The 20,229-nt window shown below is 39.1% G+C and overlaps 1 protein-coding gene across 2 annotated transcripts in view; it reads left to right on the forward strand.

Annotated features, from left to right (window-relative positions):
• The first annotated feature begins 3,326 nt into the window (after positions 1–3,326).
• USP32 (ubiquitin specific peptidase 32) overlaps positions 3,327–20,229 on the forward strand; it is a 205,565-nt gene continuing 188,662 nt past the window's right edge. For both annotated transcript variants that reach the window (XM_055320812.1, XM_055320821.1), the window contains exon 1: positions 3,327–3,421. In XM_055320812.1, the coding sequence (XP_055176787.1) occupies positions 3,364–3,421 (58 nt within the window). In that variant the 5' untranslated portion in view covers positions 3,327–3,363. The remainder of the gene's footprint in view (positions 3,422–20,229) is intronic.

A 20,229-nucleotide genomic window follows, 5' to 3' on the forward strand; every position in this document is an offset into this window, starting at 1 on the left:
TATGGACAACTCTTTCACAGGCATGTAATTATAGTTAAAACAATGGTTCCCCAAGTGCAACCTAATGCTTAAAGTCAGGTGGCTGGCCAACTCTTCAGTAGATTAAGTGAAATATAATGAAAGTGGACAAACTAAATGATTAATAGAATTCCTTTCAGCATAAGTAGACTTTAGATTTTCTACATCATCAAACTTAAGTACTGTGTCAATTTTAAGTTATAGAGGGATATTTAACATTTGACTGCCTGATACTGTGTAATACAAACCAAAAGGCAGGTTTTAATCCCAGTTTAACACTTAAAATTCCCATCAGGCATAACTATCTGCTTCACTGCCTTCAATAATATGCTTAATTTAACTCAGACAAAGGAGAAATACTATTTCCTAGCTTGCTATTTCAATTCACAATTTTGAGAAGTGTTTAATCCATGGTAAACTCTGTGATTGGTATGAAAATTTTTATGACCCTATGGGAAGGCAGGCCTGAAACCACGGAGGAAATTTTAAAAGTTCCTGTGTGTTACTACTGCTGTAAATCTTTCATTATAAAGTTTATAATCTATTCTTTCCTGAGTATTTTATAATAATTTACTATCATGCCATAGATTAAGTCCAACTCTTAGTCCAACCTTTTTTTTTTTTTTTTTTTAAATTTTATTTACTCATGAGAGACAGAGACATAGGCAGAGGGAGAAGTAGGCTTCCTAGACATAGGCAGGGGGAAGCCTGATGCAGGACTTGAACCCAGGACCCCAGGATCACCACTTAAGCCAAAGGCAGATGCTCAATCACTGATCCAGCCAGGCACCCCTTAGTCCTATCTTTTAAGCAGGCCAGGTACTACAAAGAGTTAAAACAATCTGCCTCCAATTCCTCTGTAAATCAAATGGGTAGATAATCACCCAGGCTTATCTTTTGTACACCAAGGTTCCTTTTAGGTATTATTTGGGACAGTAGTAATACTTGGGTATGATGCAGTTGATCTCTTAGGGGGTCTTTTCCCCTTCAGCTGAGCCCTTAAGATTCACTTCCCATTAATTATGATAATCTAACTGCAGATGACAGAGTTGTTTTGTCTGGAGACTTCTGTCTATACCAAACTAATGATCTGGAAATTAAAGGCTTTGGAGTACATTCCCAACCCCTTCATTCATGACCTTTTAGTAATGAAACTAATCTGAGGTCTTAAAATTAACTGCCTCATGGTGAACTGGAAAGGGCAGCACAGTGACTAATGCCACGCTGCTAATCTGGTCTGCCAGGAAAGGTGAGTGGAGAAAACAAGAGTATTGCCTTCTTTCTCGATCGGGGCATATTATAATCTGTTGGTTTTAGGAACTAAAATCCTTTTGCTAGCTCTGAATTACCTAACTGGCACCTCCCATCTAACCTCATCCAAATGGTTATTCTTGAAAGTTATTTCCTTATCCAAAAACTTTACATTGTGACTTTGAGGGTGAAGACTAACAAAAACAAATTGAATAAACTTAAAATGCGAGGAATTGGAGTCAACTGTGTACCTACACACAGACACCTATGCACATATGTGTGTGTCTGTGTACATATATATACACTCACCAACCGTCTTGCGTAGGCAAAAATCCTTGTGTGAGTCCCCCCAAACCTTTACTAATAGCCTACTGTTGATTAACCAGAAACTTGCCAGTAACAGTTAACATAGATATTGCGTGCTGTAGGTATACTGTATTCTTAAAATAAGCTAGAGAAAATAAAATGCTAAGAAAACCATAAGGAAAATATATTTACAGTACAATACTGTATTTATGGAAGAAAATTCACATACAAGAGGACCCATCCAGTTCAAATCTGTGCTCAAGGGTCAACTATACCACATCTATTCATCTGTCCATTGATGGACATGTGGGTTATTTCAACATTTTGGCTGCTGTGAATAATGGTCTATAAATGCCGTGTATAAATATGTCCCTGCATCCAATCCTTTTGGGCATATACTTACAAGTGGAATCTTGGGTCACATAGTAAATCGGGGGAATTCTGACACATACAACAGAGACAAACCCAGAGGACATTGCGCTAAGTCAAATTAGCCAGACATGAAAGAATATATTCATACTGTATGAATCCATTCATGACGAGGTACTTAAAAATGGTAAATTCTGTTGGTATTTTACCACAGTAAGAAAATCTTTTTATTTTTATTTATGATAGTCACAGAGAGAGAGAGAGGAGAGAGAGAAGCAGGCTCCATGCACCGGGAGCCCAATGTGGGATTCGATCCCGGGTCGCCAGGATCGCGCCCTGGGCCAAAGGCAGGCGCCAAAGCGCTGCGCCACCCAGGGATCCCCAAGAAAAATTTTTTTTTGAAAAGCAAGGATCTCCGTTGTAAGCCTCACATCCCTGGTGGGGAGCAACCCTTGGGAGTCGCTACGCCTTTTGCACAGTAGCTTCCAGAGATTCTGCACAACAGGCTCACGGCCGGGAGGTGAGCTTGCGGACATGAAACAAAATCTAGAGTAGTCAACGTGGGTGTAGGGGGGAAACGGATAACGTGAAAAGATATCCCAAACTTTCCACAAGGTTCATTTCCCTCAGGGATCTCCCCACCAGGATTAAGGACGCTTTCGTCACAGGAGATCCCTGAGAGGCTCTTTCCCTTCACAACTCCCTCCCAGCCAAAACTTCCCATAACGTTATAGGAGTTTCTCCCCAGCCCGCCCCGTTCTCACTGCACCCCTCACACCCCGATTCCCTAAGATTCCACCCAAGATGGGGCCTGTCCAAGGACAGACCAACCGCCAGTCGCCAGTCGCTCCGGCCCCGCCCATCAGACGCCAGAACGGGTGGGCGGGAGACTCAGCCCCTAACGCTCCGGAAGTCGCCCCCTCGGGTGGGCGGAGGCTCCCGGGCCCTGCGGCTCCGGATTGGCGGGAAGCGGGGATATGATGCGTTACGCGCGGGATCCGGCCACTCCCCTACGCTCCTGCGCGCGGAGAGCGCGGGGCGGGGCGGAGTGTGTGGCCCCTGGCGGCCATTACCCGGAACAATCCCCGGCCTCGGGTCAGGTGACCCTCGGCGGGGCCGGCGGGAGGGGGGAGGGGGAGGGAAGAGGGCGTGAGGAGGAAAGGGAAGGGAGGAGAGAGGAGAAGGGCGGAGTAGGAGGGAGGGGAAGGGGGCGGGGTGGGAGCGGGTCACGTGATTCGGCATGGAGGCGGTGGCGGCGGCCGGGAGGAGCTGCCGGGGCAGAAGCCGCACTTGTTAGTGTTGGGGGAGGAGGGGGCTGGGGGACGCCGACACCGTCACCCAGGGACGCCGAGTCGTGGGCGGGAGGGGGGGTGGGGGCGAGATCAGGCTCCGACCCCCGGCCGAGGGGATGAGGGGAGCATGGGCGCCAAGGAGTCACGGATCGGATTCCTCAGCTACGAGGAGGCGCTGAGGAGAGGTGAGGGGGGAGGGGTCTGGGCGAGCTGTGGGGGAGGCCAGCGACGGGCTGCCCCGAGGGTGGGTGACCGGGGAAGAGGAGGGGAGGTTGAGGGCGTGGGGCGCCAGAGGCGGATGGGAAAGGAGGCCAGCGACGGGGAATATAATTGGGGGAGAAGGGTCGGGTGGGAGCGGTGTTTGGGAATTGGGACCGTATGGAAGAGGGAGCCGCTTTCCCAGACAGACGGGTATCTGGCGCTGGTTGGGAAATGCCCGTGCTCTTTGGTGGCGTTGTTATGCTGGATGTGTCCAGGGAGGTCTTCCTCTCCCTCCTTTCTTGGGTGGCACCAGCCCTTCCAGCCTCCCTCATCCTTTACTGCCATTTTCTCCTATCACTCCATGAACCCCGACAACATCCTAAGCTTGTCCCCAACAGCCTTGGTCAAGGAAGGGAGAGGGGAGGCGGCTGCACAGCCCTCTGCTCTGTCTGCTGCTGACAGCCCCTTCCAATTGCGAAGTCTCCGCCTTTTCCGAGGGCCTCTGCCAGCCTCTAGGGGGGCTATCATCGTCCACTCTTGCCACCCGCCTCACCCTTTGAGCGACTGACTTTGATAAGAACGACCTCAAATTAAGTTGCATTGGAGGTGAGATGAGACTGGACAGCTGGTGTTGCCACAGGACCTTGTCTTAGATTTCATCTCCTTAGACGTTGGCCAGAGCCTTACATTGCACTTGATCCCCAGTTCTCGCCCCCTCCTCCCGGTAAAATGGCATATTCGGAAACCCAACATTCTGATATTGTGTTATAGCTCCCTTTAGAGACCGGCCTTGCTGCCAGTCCTCGCCTGCTGCTTATTGGCTCTGGTGCACAGTGTTAACAGCCCCAACCCCCTACCAGTTACTCTGATACCGCTGTCCGTGATCACTAAAGCACACGCTAACTGGAAGTGCCTATTGCAGGTTATGGCCGGAATGTGACTTAATTTTTCATGACGGGATTTGATTATGTGTGTATGTATGTATTTCTTTTCGACATTTAATGGATCTTCTCTGTAAGAAGTGAAACATTTAAGCAGGTTGGATGCTTGGCATTATTGTGAACAGGTTTGTAAGTCAAGAAACCAGCCATGCTCCAGGTGATAGTTTCAGTAGCTAAGGATATAAAAATAAAAACTGGATTAAAAGACAGGCATTCAAAATGAGGATTTAGTAAGTGATCTCTTGTTCATATGTAGGAAAAAAGATAAATTCAGAGGGACATCACCGGAAAATAGGTACAGAATTTAGGTGTATTCGTTGTGGCCTGACCAGAATAACAAAAAATATGCTCTTTATATCTTTTTTTTTTTTTTTCTACAGAACAGTGTAATGATTGTTCTTATGGACAATATCACTTGAACTTTTTTCTCAATATAAGAAATATTCCAAATTCTTGATGTGTTTCCAGCTTTAGTAGGCTAGTCATTTCCGGGATGCTGTCGAGCCTGACAGGTCTGGGCTCAATTAGGCAATGGCTTACATGGCATGAAAGAGGACATCAGTCAGATTGGTTTACAGCTTCATGGTTCAGAAATGTTCAGTTTCTTAAGTTTGGGGGTGATGTAGCTGGCATTAAAGGAATTCTAAAATTTAACTTTTATTAAACTACCTTGCTTACTCTCGTATCAAACTAAGATGTTAGCACCTTTGTAAATATCAATGAAATTAATAGGTGCATTTTAAACTGCTTTAATTGAAGGTCTTTGCTCAATTTATTAAGTTGAATTTTAAAAAGAATATTTGAAGAGGTGGCAAAAATATTTGTTAAAACCTTTTTAAACTATTCTTGGAATAAGTTTATGTTTTATCAGTTTTACCCCAGAGGAAAATAAAAGCAAAAGAGAGAAGCTTGTTGATAAATAGTATTTCTAAATGTAAACCAGGAGCTTTTTTAAAAAAGTGGATAATTTTTTGAACGTACTGTTTACTGTAGTAAATATTAGATTTATTTTTTAAATAATTTTAAATAATAAATTTAATAAATTTATTTATTTTTAAAGATTTTACTTTTTTGTGAGAGCGTGCACACATGATGGGGACAGGTGAGAGGGACAGAGGAAGAAGGAGAAGGGGACTTACTGCTGAGCAGGACCCTAGGGTCATGACCCAAGCTGAAGGCAGACACTTAACTGAGCCACCCAGATGCAGGGTGGCTTATAGAATTTTTAGTTTTTTAAGATTTTATTCTCTTGAGAGAGTGAGCACCAGAGGGGGGAGGGGCAGAGGGAAAGGGAGAAGCAAAGCCAACTTAGCTGTGAGCAGGGAGTCTGACTCAGTGTTCTCCAGGCTTGATCCCAGGAACCTGTAATCATGACCTCAGCCTAAGGCAGATGCTTAACTGACTGAGCTACCTAGGGACTCCAACTATAGAATTTCTTTTACTAAGATAATAGAAAGAATTTTTTTTTAAAGATTTATTTATGATAGAGAGAGAGAGAGGGAGGCAGAGACACAGGCAGAGGGAGAAGCAGGCTCCATGCCAGGAGCCCGACATGGGATTCGATCCCGGGACTCCAGGATCGTGCCCTGGGCCACAGGCAGGCGCCAAACCGCTGAGCCACCCAGGGATCCCCTATAGAAGGAATTTATATAAAGCTTTAGATAGAGCTAAAAAATGGTTTGGGAAATTTGAGGGAAATGTGAAGAATCTAAATAGGTACTGAAACCTCTGGAAGTAATTAAGACTTAACAGGTGAATGTAAGGTGAATGGGGGTGGAGGATAGGGAGAGGATTGGACACATTGTAGGTTATGTGTATCACTATACAAGTAAAAAGCTTGATAAACTACTGAAATACCCATCCCCTTGGCTTTATTTGAAATTATTAAGCAGTAAATAATGCCCAACCGTAATTAGGTAGTATTAAAAAAAATAGTCAACCATATATTACTGGAAACAGACATGGAATTCCGGGCAGTTTATCTTCTAAAATGGAGCCTTGGAAATGGAGTGTTATGTTAATGACAAATAAAGCTTACCGGTCTTAAGTGAAGGGCGGTCTGGTGACTTCTCATTTACATTGCAGAAGCTCTAGAAATTAGGAAGATTGGTATTGTATGCCATTTTGGCTAGACTATGTCAGTTATGTAAACATTAATAGTTTTCTGATAGCATACCTTAAAATTTTTTTTAAGGTAGACATATTAGCAGCTTTTATTTTTGGTATCTCTGTATGTATCTGTCATGTCTTGTATGAACAGAAATAGGCTGTTCCTTGAAGGCTTGGCCCTTGCTTAGATTGCATGTATTTCCTCAAGTCTGTCTACTGTACTTCATGGGTCCTGAGAATTTTAGCAGCTATGTTCATCTGTTTACTTCACTTCCTCTTGCATCTAAGTTTGTGGCTTGTGTATTTCTAAAAATATATTCTAAATGCTTGGAACATAGCATTAAAAAAAATTGAATGAAAGATGAGTTGCAGTTTAGAGTATTTCAGAACTCCAAGAAACCTTAAAAACCTCCAGTTCTTTAGTTCTTCTCTCCTTTTCATCATTCTGGAAACAGAATTATAAGGCTTTATTTTCTTCCCCCCAAGAATTGGCTGAATTGAAATTGTCCTTAGCTTTTAAACTGTGTTAATAAAATATAGTGGGTGAATTTCTTCTAATCCCTTTAAGAAAAATTTGGCACTTAAATTAGACTAAGTATAAGTAGTTGGGTGATGAAATATAGCATGTCAGAAATTATGCTGTGGTTTAATGTTTTTGAGTGCTCCTTTGCTCATTCATCCAGCAAATTTTTACTGAGTGCTGCCAATGACTTAGGCATCAAAGAAACAAAGATGGCTTACTCTCTGTCGTTGGGGGGTATAAGCTGGGCAGTCCAATGAAGTGTATATACCTCAAGGTGTATTCAGGACTATCCATGGGATGTAGGAATAAAATAGTAAAACTTCTTTTTAAAGTTTTTGAAATTTTCAAAAAGTAATATATATATTGTTTATAAATGATCAGCATATAGTATGTAAATGCCACAGTGCTATATATAGAAGGAAGTGCTATAGGGATGTAGAGTGTGTGTTGGTGTATTGGCCTGAAAGTGCCTAACACTGCTCATTTTTTAGTATGTGCTCAGTAATTGTGTTAAAGAACTTAATTTCATCATCACTTAAAGGTTGTTGTCTTTGCTAGTGGGATAATTAAGTATGTAATAGTTGAAGATTCCAGTAGTTTTTTTTTTTTTACTTATTCACCAGCCCTCATATGTCAATGTTTTATTGACTCCCCAACCAAGATTTTATTCACCAAGTTTCATAGGTATTAATATTAAAATTTTACTGATATTACACTGCCTATGATGTAAGGTTAGCTGGTTTAGCATAATACAGCGTTGTATAAATGAAAATTTAATTTCACAGTTGGTACCTTCTGGTATGCACTATTCTCACTTATTTGCCTTCGTTTGAATTTATTAAATATACCAGTCAGCTTTATTGCATTAGGGTGAAATTGCAGGTTTTGGTTAAGCCATTTGCACGTATACCTAACCAGCTGTTATTATACGTAAAGAGAAAAATCGGGCAATTTTAAGTTAGTCTGCTTATATGTAGTCACCTAAATAATTACACAGGTGGTGTTCTTCATAATTTCCAGTTTGACACTCCGTACGGAGTGTTCATGACAAAGCAGAGATAAATCCACCAATGAACCCTGGATTTGGGGAGGATGAACAGAATGAGGTGACATCACTTGATGGTTAATGGCCTCCCCATTTACCAAACTGGACAGCTGTTGTTTGTTTTTTCTTGTTCATTGTTTGTCTTTGTGCTTGGTTAGAGAGACTTCACAGTGACAGCATTCAGGGTTGCCTTCCAGAAAGATGTGTAAGTACCCAGAGTTGGGAATGTGGTGACCAACCAATCGTGAGATGTTCTCTCAGGAGAAAGAGAAGATTTTTGGCATTTGATTGCATGGTAGGTCACAGGAAAAGTTAGAGAAGTGATTATTATTCTTGCTGTGACTGTAGGAAATCCATTTTTGGATTTGAAGTACTAGAGATTAGTGCTGAGAGCTGGATTAGAAGCTTTGATGTTAAGCTGCAGAGGTGGAGAGATTTTATTTATGAATTAAAAGTTGGTACTTTGATTTGGGGCAACATAGATAGAGCTAGAGGGTATTATGCTAAATGAAACAAGTCAGACAGAGAAAGGCAAATACCATATGATTTCATTTATGTGTGGAACTTAAAAAACAAGTGAATAAACCAACAGCAACAAACAACAATAGATTGATAAATACAGAGAACAAATTAGTGGTTGCCAGAGAGGAGAAAGGTGGGGGAATGGGTGAAATAGGTGAAGGAGATTAAGAGGTACAAACTCCAGTTATAAAATAATTAAGTCATGGGGATGGAAAGTACAGCATAGAGAATATAGTCAATATTGTAATAGCTTTGTATAGTGGCAGATGTTAACTACAGTAATCATGGTGAACATTTTGTAACGTATGTAATTGTCAAGTCACCTAAAACTAATATAATGTATGTCACCTATTCTCTGATTTAAAAAATGGTTGATGGGGCAGCCCAGGTGGCTCAGCGGTTTGGCACTGCCTTCAGCCCAGGGCAGGATCCTGGAGTCCCGGGATTGAGTCCAGCGTCGGGTTCCCTGCATGGAGCCTGCTTCTCCCTCTGCTTGTGTGTCTGCCTCTCTCTCTGTCTCTCAAGAATGAATTAAAAAAAAAAAAAAGATTGATGGTCTGATAAGTACTAAGTACTTAGAAGACTTAAAATGGAACTGAGAGTTCTATTCATATAGTATCCAGAAAACATGGCTTCTCTGTTTAGGGCTTGTTTATGCTTCTGCTTTTACCTTTTGGGCTTGATGATAAATGTGTTTAAATTGAGCTAGTCTAAGGGTGCCTGGAGCGTGCAGTCCTAGGAGCATGTGACTCTTGATTTCAGGGTTGTGAGTTTAAAACCCATGTTGGGTGTAGAATACCTCAATAAATAAACAAGATCTGCTTTAAAAAAAATAAATAAATTGAGCTGTTCCACCTTTTTACTGTATCCTAATCAGTTATCTTCTTTTATCTAATAATAAAGATCTCTTGGAAGTCAAGAATGGATAGTTAATTACTGACAAAAGCCTGATAAAACCAGTATAGTATATACTGTTAAAGTCAGAGACCTATCTATGAGAAGATCTATTCAAAGATGAAGGCCTCCTTTAACACCCTTCTTTATTAGGGATTTAGTATTCATTAACATAAGGCTCTTTTTATTTCAGGGAAATCTCAAGATTATCATTATTTTGTAAACAAGGTTGGAGTCCTTGATATAGGTAGGACTGCATTAAAGGAAAACTATGCTAAAGTGAAGTTTTACAGAGAAATTTTCCAGCTTCTCTTTCATTTCCATGAAGTTACATTGTCTCAGTATTGTAGCCCTAGAGAGAAAAGCCTTTTAAGGCTACTTGTGGTTTCTTGCCTTTTTCTAATGACTCTTGAAAGACTAAAGAGATTCTTTTATGAAAAGGACCCTTCTATCAAGCAGTCCTCCCCTGCGGTTTTTTCCACCTAAGTAAATGCTACCACTATTGGAACATAGTTGCTAAAACCAAGAATCTGTAGACTTGCTCAGTTCTTCCTTTTCTTTTGCCATCTGACTTATCTTCTTATCCCCAGTGTGAGTCTGTCATCCAGTTCTGTTAGTTTGGTATCCAGTCTAGTCTGTTACCTTTGATTCACTTTCGTTGCTACTACTTCTAGTCCCAGCTGCCATTGTCTCTTGCTAAGATACCATGCAGTGGTTTTCCAGTTCCACACAACAGCCAGTATAATCCTAAAATTCAAATCAGGTCTTGTTATTCCTTTCCTCTCAGCCTGGAAAGGCTGCTTACAAATTTTCACAGGTCTGGCTCATCATTCTTCACACCTGAAGTGTGAACTCTTATGGTCTCCGTGAGGCCTTCTTTTATCTTTTATGAAGTGTTCTTCTGTCAGTATTGCACTATTCTGTATGGTTCATTTATAGCTTTTATCGTAATATATAAATTAACATGTTTATTGTCAGACATGATGATGAATCTCTAGTGCCAGGATAGATGCAGTGCTGTGTATATTTTAAGTGCTAAGTAAATATTCGATGGCTGGGTGAATGTATAAATGATACAAAATTTGGAGAACTGCATAATGTTTGTAAGGTTGGAGGGTAAAGGATCAAGTAATAGGGAATGAGTAAACTAAGCAATGTATTGGTATCAAGATTTCTTTTCCTTTAATCAACTTTGAAAAATGTGCTAAAGGGATCTCTGGGTGGCTCAGTGGTTTAGCACCTGCCTTGGGCCCAGAGCATTATCCTGGAGTCCCTGCATCAGGCTCCCTGCATGGAGCCTGCTCCTCCCTCTGCGCCTGTGTCTCTGCCTCTGTCTCTCTGTCTCTCTCATGAATAAATAAAAGCTTAAAAGAAAAAGAAAAATGTGCTAAAGATTTTGAATGAATGTTACATTAAAAATGTAAGAGCCTTAAATATAGTATGTAATTTTGTCTGTTCAGATATTTAGGTTAGATACCTAATAGTGTAAATTCCTGAGTAGACAGACATTAAGAGATTAGTATGGCATTAAGTATTATGTTGATGAACACTTGAGAAGTCTTTCAGTAAAATATTTAATAATTTTATTCATGAAATGATTTATACAATGATCTTTATGTACTTTTCTTCAGTGGTGACAAGTATCATCTTACTGCCAAATGTAAGGTTACAGTTGGAAACTTGTTTGCTTAAATTGTTGTACAGCGTTACTTTGGAAGCTGATGATAATATTCACATCAGCATACAAGTGCTCTCATTGTTTCTAAATAGTCCACGTGATTTAAGAATACATTTTAGGGGTATCTCCCTGGCTCAGTGCATAGAGGATGCAGCTCTTGAGCTCAGGGTTGAGAGCTCGAGCCCCACGTTGGGAATAGAGCTAAGACAAACAAATAAATTTTACTTATAGTTTATTTATTTTTTTTGGCCCAAGATTCTTTTTATCTAATGTTCCATGGCTAATGCTCCTCCCCCCACCTTTTTTTCCCCCAGTCTTTTAGTTTTAATTTTTATAGCAGTGATATATACACATAATTTAGAATCAAATGGTACTCCAGGGTTTGTAATGGAAACAGTAGTACTGTTATCCTCTCTCCCTTTCCAGTTTTCCTCCGCTTACTGTCCAGTACTTTTAATATTTTAAATTTATTAATTTGGTCTTTACATTGTATCTCCACATAATACTTTTATAGTGATACTTTTTCCCTTTTTTTCCATTTAAGGAATATTTACTGGCATTCCACTGTTAAAGATTAGGATGTAGCTCTTAATTTCACTGCTACTCATCCTCTAAGTACACACATGTATGCTCTTTCTATAGTCCCATTTCCTCATATTGGTACATGTATTTTAAAATTTTGGTTAGATCATTGTTCAGTTTTTATGCAATTAGGTCTTTATAAATGCTTTTCACAGCTAAGCTGTTTAATATAGTAAGATTATTTTTCCTTTCCTGTATAATTGATTTCCTCCTAAGTATTTCCTGTAATAATTGCCTTCTGTTTTTATTTGCTTAGGTTTCTTTTTACTGTAATTCAACTCCCAAAGTTCCCACTATCTTGTTAAATCTATCCATATGTTAATATACATCACATGCTTACTCCATTATGTTGGAAAATTTTCTTGGAACTTTTTGGCCTACTCCAATCTGTACCTATTGCCCCTGTGCTCGAAGCATAGCTGCCGTCTTGGGATCTTCCTTCACCATTATCCTGGAGCTTTCCTTCACTATTCTGTGTTGGATCCCCTGTTCTCTGTATCCCTTGTTTCCTGTTTCTTGAATTACTATATTATTTTGATGGAACTCATCCTCTGGTAGCTTCCTGAAGAAGGGTTCATGGGAGATAAAGCTTTAAGACCTTTACTCTTGAGCTCTTTTTCTTACTTTAAAATAATTCTTATATTTTTGTTCTGCTATTCAATTTCCAAGAGGCTCTCTGTTTTTTACCAAGTAATTGTTTTTGAAGTTCTTTTCAATAATCCTTGTACTTGATCTCTGGTCATGTGGGTCTTAATGTAAGCCAAGGTCAGATTCATTGCATGGTCAGTTAGAAACTGACACATTGCCCTAGAATGCAGTTTTCCTGATCATGTACTACTAGACTATAAAACTCCATGAGGTGACAGCATGTCTGTTCTGTTCACCGCCATATTTCTAGCAACTGCACGTAATTTGCCCTATTTTAGCTACTCAATACATACCTGTTGAATGACTGAATTGCATATCAAAGCAATCTTTCCTAAAAACTAGATTAAACTTTTAGAAAAAAACTTGGTTCAGGATAAATGTTTGTGTGCTTATGAGTGTATGCCTTGAGACTTAAAACTCATATTTTTATGTCTATGTATATTTATGTATTTATTTATTTTTAAAAGATTCTATGTATTTATTCATGAGAGACACAGAGAGAGGCAGAGACACAGGCAGAGGGAGAAGCAGGCTCCACCTAGGGAGTCTGACGCGGGACCCGATCTCGGGTCTCCAGGATCATCAGGCCCTGAGCTGAAGGCAGTGCCAAACCACAGAGCCATCCAGGCTGCCCTGTGTACATTTATTTATTTATTTATTTATTTGCATCTTTTGCCTTTAAAGAATTGTATTAAAATCTTACTGTGTCATTTTTGGCTCTGCTTTAAAGTTGGTTTTGGAATCTATTGGTGAGCAGCTGTGGTAGGAAGCTGTGGTGGGTTTATTTTATTTATTTATTTATTTTTTAAATTTTTATTTATTATTTATGATAGTCACAGAGAGAGAGAGAGAGAGAGAGAGAGGCAGAGACACAGGCAGAGGGAGAAGCAGGCTCCATGCACCGGGAGCCCGATGTGGGATTCGATTCCGGGTCTCCAGGATCACACCCTGGGCTAAAGGCAGGCGCCAAACTGCTGCGCCACCCAGGGATCCCTGTGGTGGGTTTAGAACAGTTGTTTGATTAATAAATTTGGCTTAGAAATTCTTAATGCAAGCACCAATAAATGAAATCTTCCACTGTGTCGAGTGTTACAGATCAGAAGTTGTCATTTGTCAGAGATGCTGAGGTAAGAATACCTCTTTATAGCTAATTATGGAAGGAGAACAAATTGCTTATTCTTTATAGGCTTAGAGGTGTAGTAAGAAGTGTTCAATGGTGGAAACATTTTTTATCGTCATATCATTGGTACCATACAGATGTCAATTGAAGTTGACAGAAGATTGCCAAGCAAATATATTGAAATAATGAAAGAAATAGGATATCAACCGATTGAACAGTTGGTAGTAAATAACATCTCATAGAAGAAGGTGTCCTTTTGTGTGGAACATTTATGTTATTTCAGTAGAGTCCAAAGCTAAATGCAACTTAGATTTTTACAGACCTGCTTATATATTGTATATGAGTGATTTACCCATGGGCCCAACCCAGAAATCTGGTTATCAGTTGAGACTCTTTCTTTTCTCTGTTCACATTTAATCGATCACAGTGTCCCTTGGTGCTACCTTCTTACTATCTTCTGTTTCTTTTCCATCTTTAAAGTCATTACTTTAGAAAAGTCCTTCATCTGTCCTCTGGACTATTAGTCTCCTACCTTTTCAGTCCATTTTTTATATTTCTACCAGAATAACCTTTCTGAAATATACATCTGGTCATTTTATTCAGATGCTCCTCAGTGGAAGGTACCCAACACCCTGTAGTTTGAAGTCAGTCTTTAGTGTGGGAAGTCCTGGTAGTTTCTGTGACTTGGCCTTTGCCCACTCTGTGCGCTGCTTCCCCAGATCTTGAAATGCCTTCTTTTATTACTTACATTCACTGAAGTGCACAAATGATGCTATATAGCTTGATGAAATTTTAGCTATGTACGCAAGCAACCACCATGCAAAAACCAAGGTAGAGAACGTTTCCGACACCCCAGTAAGCTTTCTTGCCCTCTTCCGGTTGATACTGCCCCTCAGGTAACCACTGTTCTGACTTCTGTCCCTATAGATTAGTTTTATCTATTTTTTCAGTCTTGTATAAATAAAATCATAGAATGTTTACTTTTCGTGTGTGTGCATGGTGCATTAAAAAAAATGAGATGTGAACTCCTTTTTAAGACCAAATTTTAAGCCTTTTCTGTATGAAGTAAATTTCTGATAAGATAAGTAGTGTTTTGAAGTTAGGGCAAGTGTATTATTGTGGTGGCTGGCATGAAGTACATGCTTATTGATTAATTGACATGCATCTTTATCCCTCAACTGTCTGCCTAACTGGATCCTCATCCATCAAAACTAAGCCCAGGCATCAGGTCCTCTCAGCAGCTTTCCCTGATACTGCTCCTACTTTTCCTCCCCTTCTATGCTGTACTGTAACCATACTTCTATTGTAGTGGTTATTCCACTGCATTACAGCTGCTAGTTTAATTGACTGTCTACTTTATAGGAGTTCTGAAAACCTTGAGAATAACTCCGGGGCCTAGAAGGTAAATGATGGGGCTTATTAAAATGTTGATTGAATGAGTGGGACAACTTAGTGCTCTTTGAATAGAAAGAAAGCTGACAGAATAAAACTAATAGTAATAATCTGGTAAATTGTATTTTTACAGGATAAATTATAGTTGTTTCATGACCTTTATACAAATATTCCAAATGTTCCAGAAATATAAACATTTAAAATTTGGGTTAAAAAGAATACCTGCCTCACATTTAAAATTTGGGTTAAAAAGAATACCTGCTGGCCCTAAACTAAAATTATCTGAATCCATGAAGCACTCAGTAGAAAATATGAAGGAAAAAGGAAACACAATCTTGTATGCAATGACTCGTAGATTCGTAATTTGTTATAATTAGCAGCTTTGATTAAATTTAGTGCCGACATTTTGCAGATGAGCCTTGATTTGATTGGTTCTAAGACACTCAAATTTTTCATAAATAGCAAATACTTAGTGGTGTGAATAGGAAAACATGGTAAAATCATGTCAAATTCCATGCAATTTTTGGAACTTTTTCAAATAATTTGCATAATTTAATATGTACTTCTACATAGCTTTTTTTTTTCTTTTGAGAGAGTGTGCATGTGCTGATGAGGGTGGTGGTGATGGGGGAAGGGCAGAGTGAGAGGGTGAGAGAAAGAATCCCAAGCAGCCCCATGCCCAGTATGAAGCTGGATGTCAGGCTCCATCTCACAGCCCTGAGATCATGACTTGAGCCAAAATCAAGAGTCAAGAGGCTTAACTGACTGAGCTACCCGGGTACCCCTCTGCCTAAAATTTTTAATCTCTTAAATTTGGGACAGTTGGTTTGCTCTCTTCATTTTGTGTTTCTGTGATTTCTCTTATGTGGAGTGACTTTTTCTCTATCTTCATCTATTCTAATTTATATTGTGCAAAGTGGTGAACAGGAAAGATGAAGCTAGATTATGAAGGGTTCATTTTCATTTGATTTTACTTATATTTCTGGACTTCTAGACTTTTTCTAGATCTTACCTTCTCTGAAACATACCTGGACTATCTAGCACTTATCTCCTTTGAATTCCTATGACTCTTAGTTTGTATCCTTGGTATTTGAATATTTTTACATATACATGGTATTGTTTTATGTGTATTAATTTAATCTTTCCACTTGATTTTAAGCTTCTTGAGGAGGAATCTTTTTTTAAACCACTTTGCATTGTTTTAAGTACAAATAGGTATTCAGCATATGCTTGATGATGGAGAGAACCAGATGGTTACAATTGTTGGTGCCTTTATATAATTGTGATGTGTTGTTTTTTATTTATTTTATTTAAAATTTTTTTTATTTTTAAAATATTTTTATTTTTTCATGAGACACACACACACACAAACACACACACACAGGCAGAGACACAGGCAGAGGGAGAAGCAGGCTCCATACAAGGGAGCCCGATGTGGGACTCGATCCCAGGACCCCAGGATCACGCCCTGAGCCAAAGGCTGATGCTTAACTGCTGAGCCACCCAGACGTCCCGATGTGTTGCTTTTAAAAATCAAGTTATCTTATTTAGTTTTCTTTTAAGATATATCTTTTAACTTTCATTTTCATGTTTTCTTCTAAATGTTTAACATGTGGCTCATATCTCAAACTCCCAATTTGTAAGTTTGTGGGAATGTGACTGAAAGTTAAAATTATAGGTCCAAGAGAACTGCATGGCATGGCAGTTCTATATGTGCTAGAAGAATTTATTAGGGGACGCCTGGGTGGCTCAGTGGCTGAGTGTCTGCCTTTGGCTCAGGGCATGATCCTGGGGTCCCAGGATCAAGTCCCACATCGGGCTCCCTGTGTGGAGCCTGCTTCTTCTTCTGCCTACGTCGCTGCCTCTCTATATATCGCTCATGAATAAATAAATAATAAATAAAAAAAAGAATTTATTAGAAGTTAGACAATTGTAGATTGCAAAAGAATTTAAGAGAGTTTTGCTCATCTTTATGTATTTGTCACTTTGAGGATGGGTGAATGCACCCAAGATGACAACTGCTTATCAGTATCTCTTGTGATTCTAATATTAACAAATAAGTAAATATGCCTTTTCTCATATATATGAGAGAAAAAGCAAAAGTTGCACTAAATTATGATTTCTGACTGTATTTTCAACCATATATTTTAGTATTGTTATAAGGGGCTTGTGAAATATTTCATGTGAATTTTTGACTGATTCTCACAAGTTCAGGTATATACATAGTTTTATTTTCTGGCTTTAGTTATTACTGTGGTAGATTATACATAAGATGAAATTTATTGTTTGAGCCATTTTACTATTCATTTTGTTTCTTTAAGATTTTACTTGTAAGTAATCTTTATACCCAGCATAGGGCTTGAACTCAAAACTATGAGATCATGAGTTGTATGCTCTACTGACTGAGCCTGCCAGGTGCCCCTGAGCCATTTTAAATTGTATAATTCAGTGGCATTAAGTACATTCATGATGTGTGGTCATCGCCAATATTCATTTCTAGAACTTGCTTATCGTCCCTACCAGAAACTGTAATCCCTAAATAACTTCCCATTTTCCCTCCCCTCTTGCCAGTCCCTGGTAACCTCCATTCTACTTTTTTCCTCTGAATTTGCCTATTTTAGGTACCTCATATAAGTAAAATCATACATTATTTATCCTTTTGTGTCTTTCCACTTAGCATGTTTTCAAGGTTCATCCATGTTGTAGCATGTAGCAGAATTTAATTCCTTCCTATACTGAGTAATGTGTGTATACCACGTTTTGTTTATCCATTCATCTGTTACTGTACATTTGGATCATTTTTCACCTTTTTGCTATTGTGAGTAATGCTACTGTGGATATTGATATACAAAGATCTGAGTCTCTGCTTTCAGTTCTTTTAAATGTATGCCTAGAAGTAGAATTGCTGGGTCATATGGTAACTTTATGTTTAACAGTTAGAGGAACTACCAAAATGTTTTCCAAAGTGGCTGCACTATTTTACACGCTTACCAGTCATGTATGAGGGTTATGATTTTTCTACATGCTTGCCTACACTTGTTATGTTTCTTATTTTAGCCATCCTGTGGTTGTGAAATAGTATCTCATTGTAGTTTTGATTTGTGTTTCCTTAATGGCTAGTGATGTTGAGCGTGTTTTCCTACGCTCGGTTATGTAAACCAAGTATATATTATCCAATAGTCTATTAAGTGTAAAGTAGCATTGTGTTTAAAAAAGGAATATATATATATATATATATATATATATATATATCTTAATTTAAAAATATTTAATTTATTATTTATTTTGTAAATATTTATTTATTTATTTTAGAGAGAGAGGGTGTGTACACTCGTGTAAGCGAGGGGGAGCAGAGCAGAGGGAGAGAATCTTCAAGCAGACTCCCTGCTGATTGTGGAGCCTGACTTGGGGCTTGATTCCCACCACCCATGAGATCTTGACCTGAGCCAAAACCAAGAGTCAGATAGATACTTAACCAACTGAGCCATCCAGGTGCCCCTGAAAATACTTTATTAAAAAGAAAATGCTAATTATCACCCAAGCTCTTAGTGAGTCGTAATCTTTTTGCTGGTGGAGGTTCTTGCCTTGGTGTTGATTGTTGCCAATTGTTCAAGATAGTGGTTGCTAAAGGTTGGAGTGGCTGTGGCAATTTCTTAAAATAAGATTACAGTGAAGTTTTGCTGTATTTGATTGATTCTTCCTTTCACAATTTCTCTGTGTGATGCTGTTTGGTAGCATTTTACTTGCAGTAAAACTTCTTTCAGAATTGGAAGTTGGTCTTCTTAAGCCCTGCTGCTGTTTTATTAACTAAGTTTATATTCTAAATCCTTTATTGTCAGTTCAACGTTTTTTTTTATATTTTATTATTATTATTTTTTAATTTATTATTTTTTTAAAAAATAATCTCTACAGCAATTGTGGGCCTCAGACTCATGACACAAAATCAAGAGTTGCATGCTCTTCTAACTTAGCCAGCCAGGCACCCCTCAACAGTGTTCATAGTATCTTCACAAGTAGTAGATTCCATCTCAAGAAACCACTTTCTTTGCTCATTTATAAAAATTAGCTCCTCACCTGTTAAACTTTTATCATGAGATTGTAGCAATTCAGTTAAATCTTCAGATTCCACTTCTTATTCCAGTTCTCTTGCTGTTTCCACCACATCTGCAGTTTCTCCACTGAACTCTTGAACCCCTCAAAGTCATCCATGAAGGTTGAAATCAACTTTCTTCAAACTCAGGTTAATGTTGATATTTTGATCTGTTCCTATGAACCACAAATATTCTTAATGGCATCTAAAATGATGAATCCAAAAAATAAAATAAAATAAAATAAAATGATGAATCCTTTCCAGAAGGTTTTCAGTTTACTTTGCCCAGATTCATTAGAGGAATCACTTTTTGTGGCAACTATAGTCTTAGAAAATATATATTTTTTAGATTTTGTTTATTTTTTTAGAGAGAGCGAGAGCCTGAGCATAGGGGGCAGAGGGAGAGAGAGAATCTTAAGCAGGCTCCATGCCCAGCACACAGAGCCCAACATGGGGCTTGATCTCATGACGCCAGGATCAGGCACCCCATGAAATGTATCTCTTAAAAAAAAAGACTTAAAAGTTAAAATTACTTCTTAACATGTGGGCTGCAGAATGACTGTTGTGTTAGCAGGCATGAAAAGAATGAATCGCTTCTGTTTCCATCAGCACTCTTAGGTGACCAGGTCCATTATCCACGAACAGCCATATTTTGAAAGGAATTCTCTTTTTCTGAGCAATAGGTCTCAACACTGGGCTTAAAATATTTGGGTAAATCATGTCGTAAATAGGTGTGTTGTCATCTAGGCTTTGTTCCATTTGTACAGCACAGGCAGTAGATTTAGTGTTAATTCTTAAGGACCCTGGGACTTTTCAAATGGTAAAATAGTATTGACTTCATTCTAAAGACCCCACTTGCATTAGCCCCTAAGAAGAGAGGCATCTTGTCTTTTGAAGCTGAAGCCAGGCATGGACTTCTCTCTAGCTATGAAAGTCCTAGCTGACCTCTTTTTCCAGTATAATGTTTCATCTATGTTGAAAATCTGTTGTTTAGTGTAGCCACCCTCATTAATTATCTTAACTAGATCCTCTGGATAAATTTCTGCAACTTTTACATCAGCACTTTCTGCTTTACCTTGCATTTTATGTTACGGAGATTGCTTCTTTCCTTAACCCTCACAAACCAACCTCTGCTAGCTTCATTCTTTTCTTCTACAGCTTCCTTACCTCTCTCAGCCTTTATGGAATTGAAGAGAATTAGAGCCTTACTCTGGGATTAGACTTTGGTTTAAGGGAATGTTGTGGCTG

This window comes from Nyctereutes procyonoides, unplaced genomic scaffold (assembly GCF_905146905.1).
Source record: "Nyctereutes procyonoides isolate TBG_1078 unplaced genomic scaffold, NYPRO_anot_genome, whole genome shotgun sequence".
Taxonomy (NCBI): domain Eukaryota; kingdom Metazoa; phylum Chordata; class Mammalia; order Carnivora; family Canidae; genus Nyctereutes; species Nyctereutes procyonoides.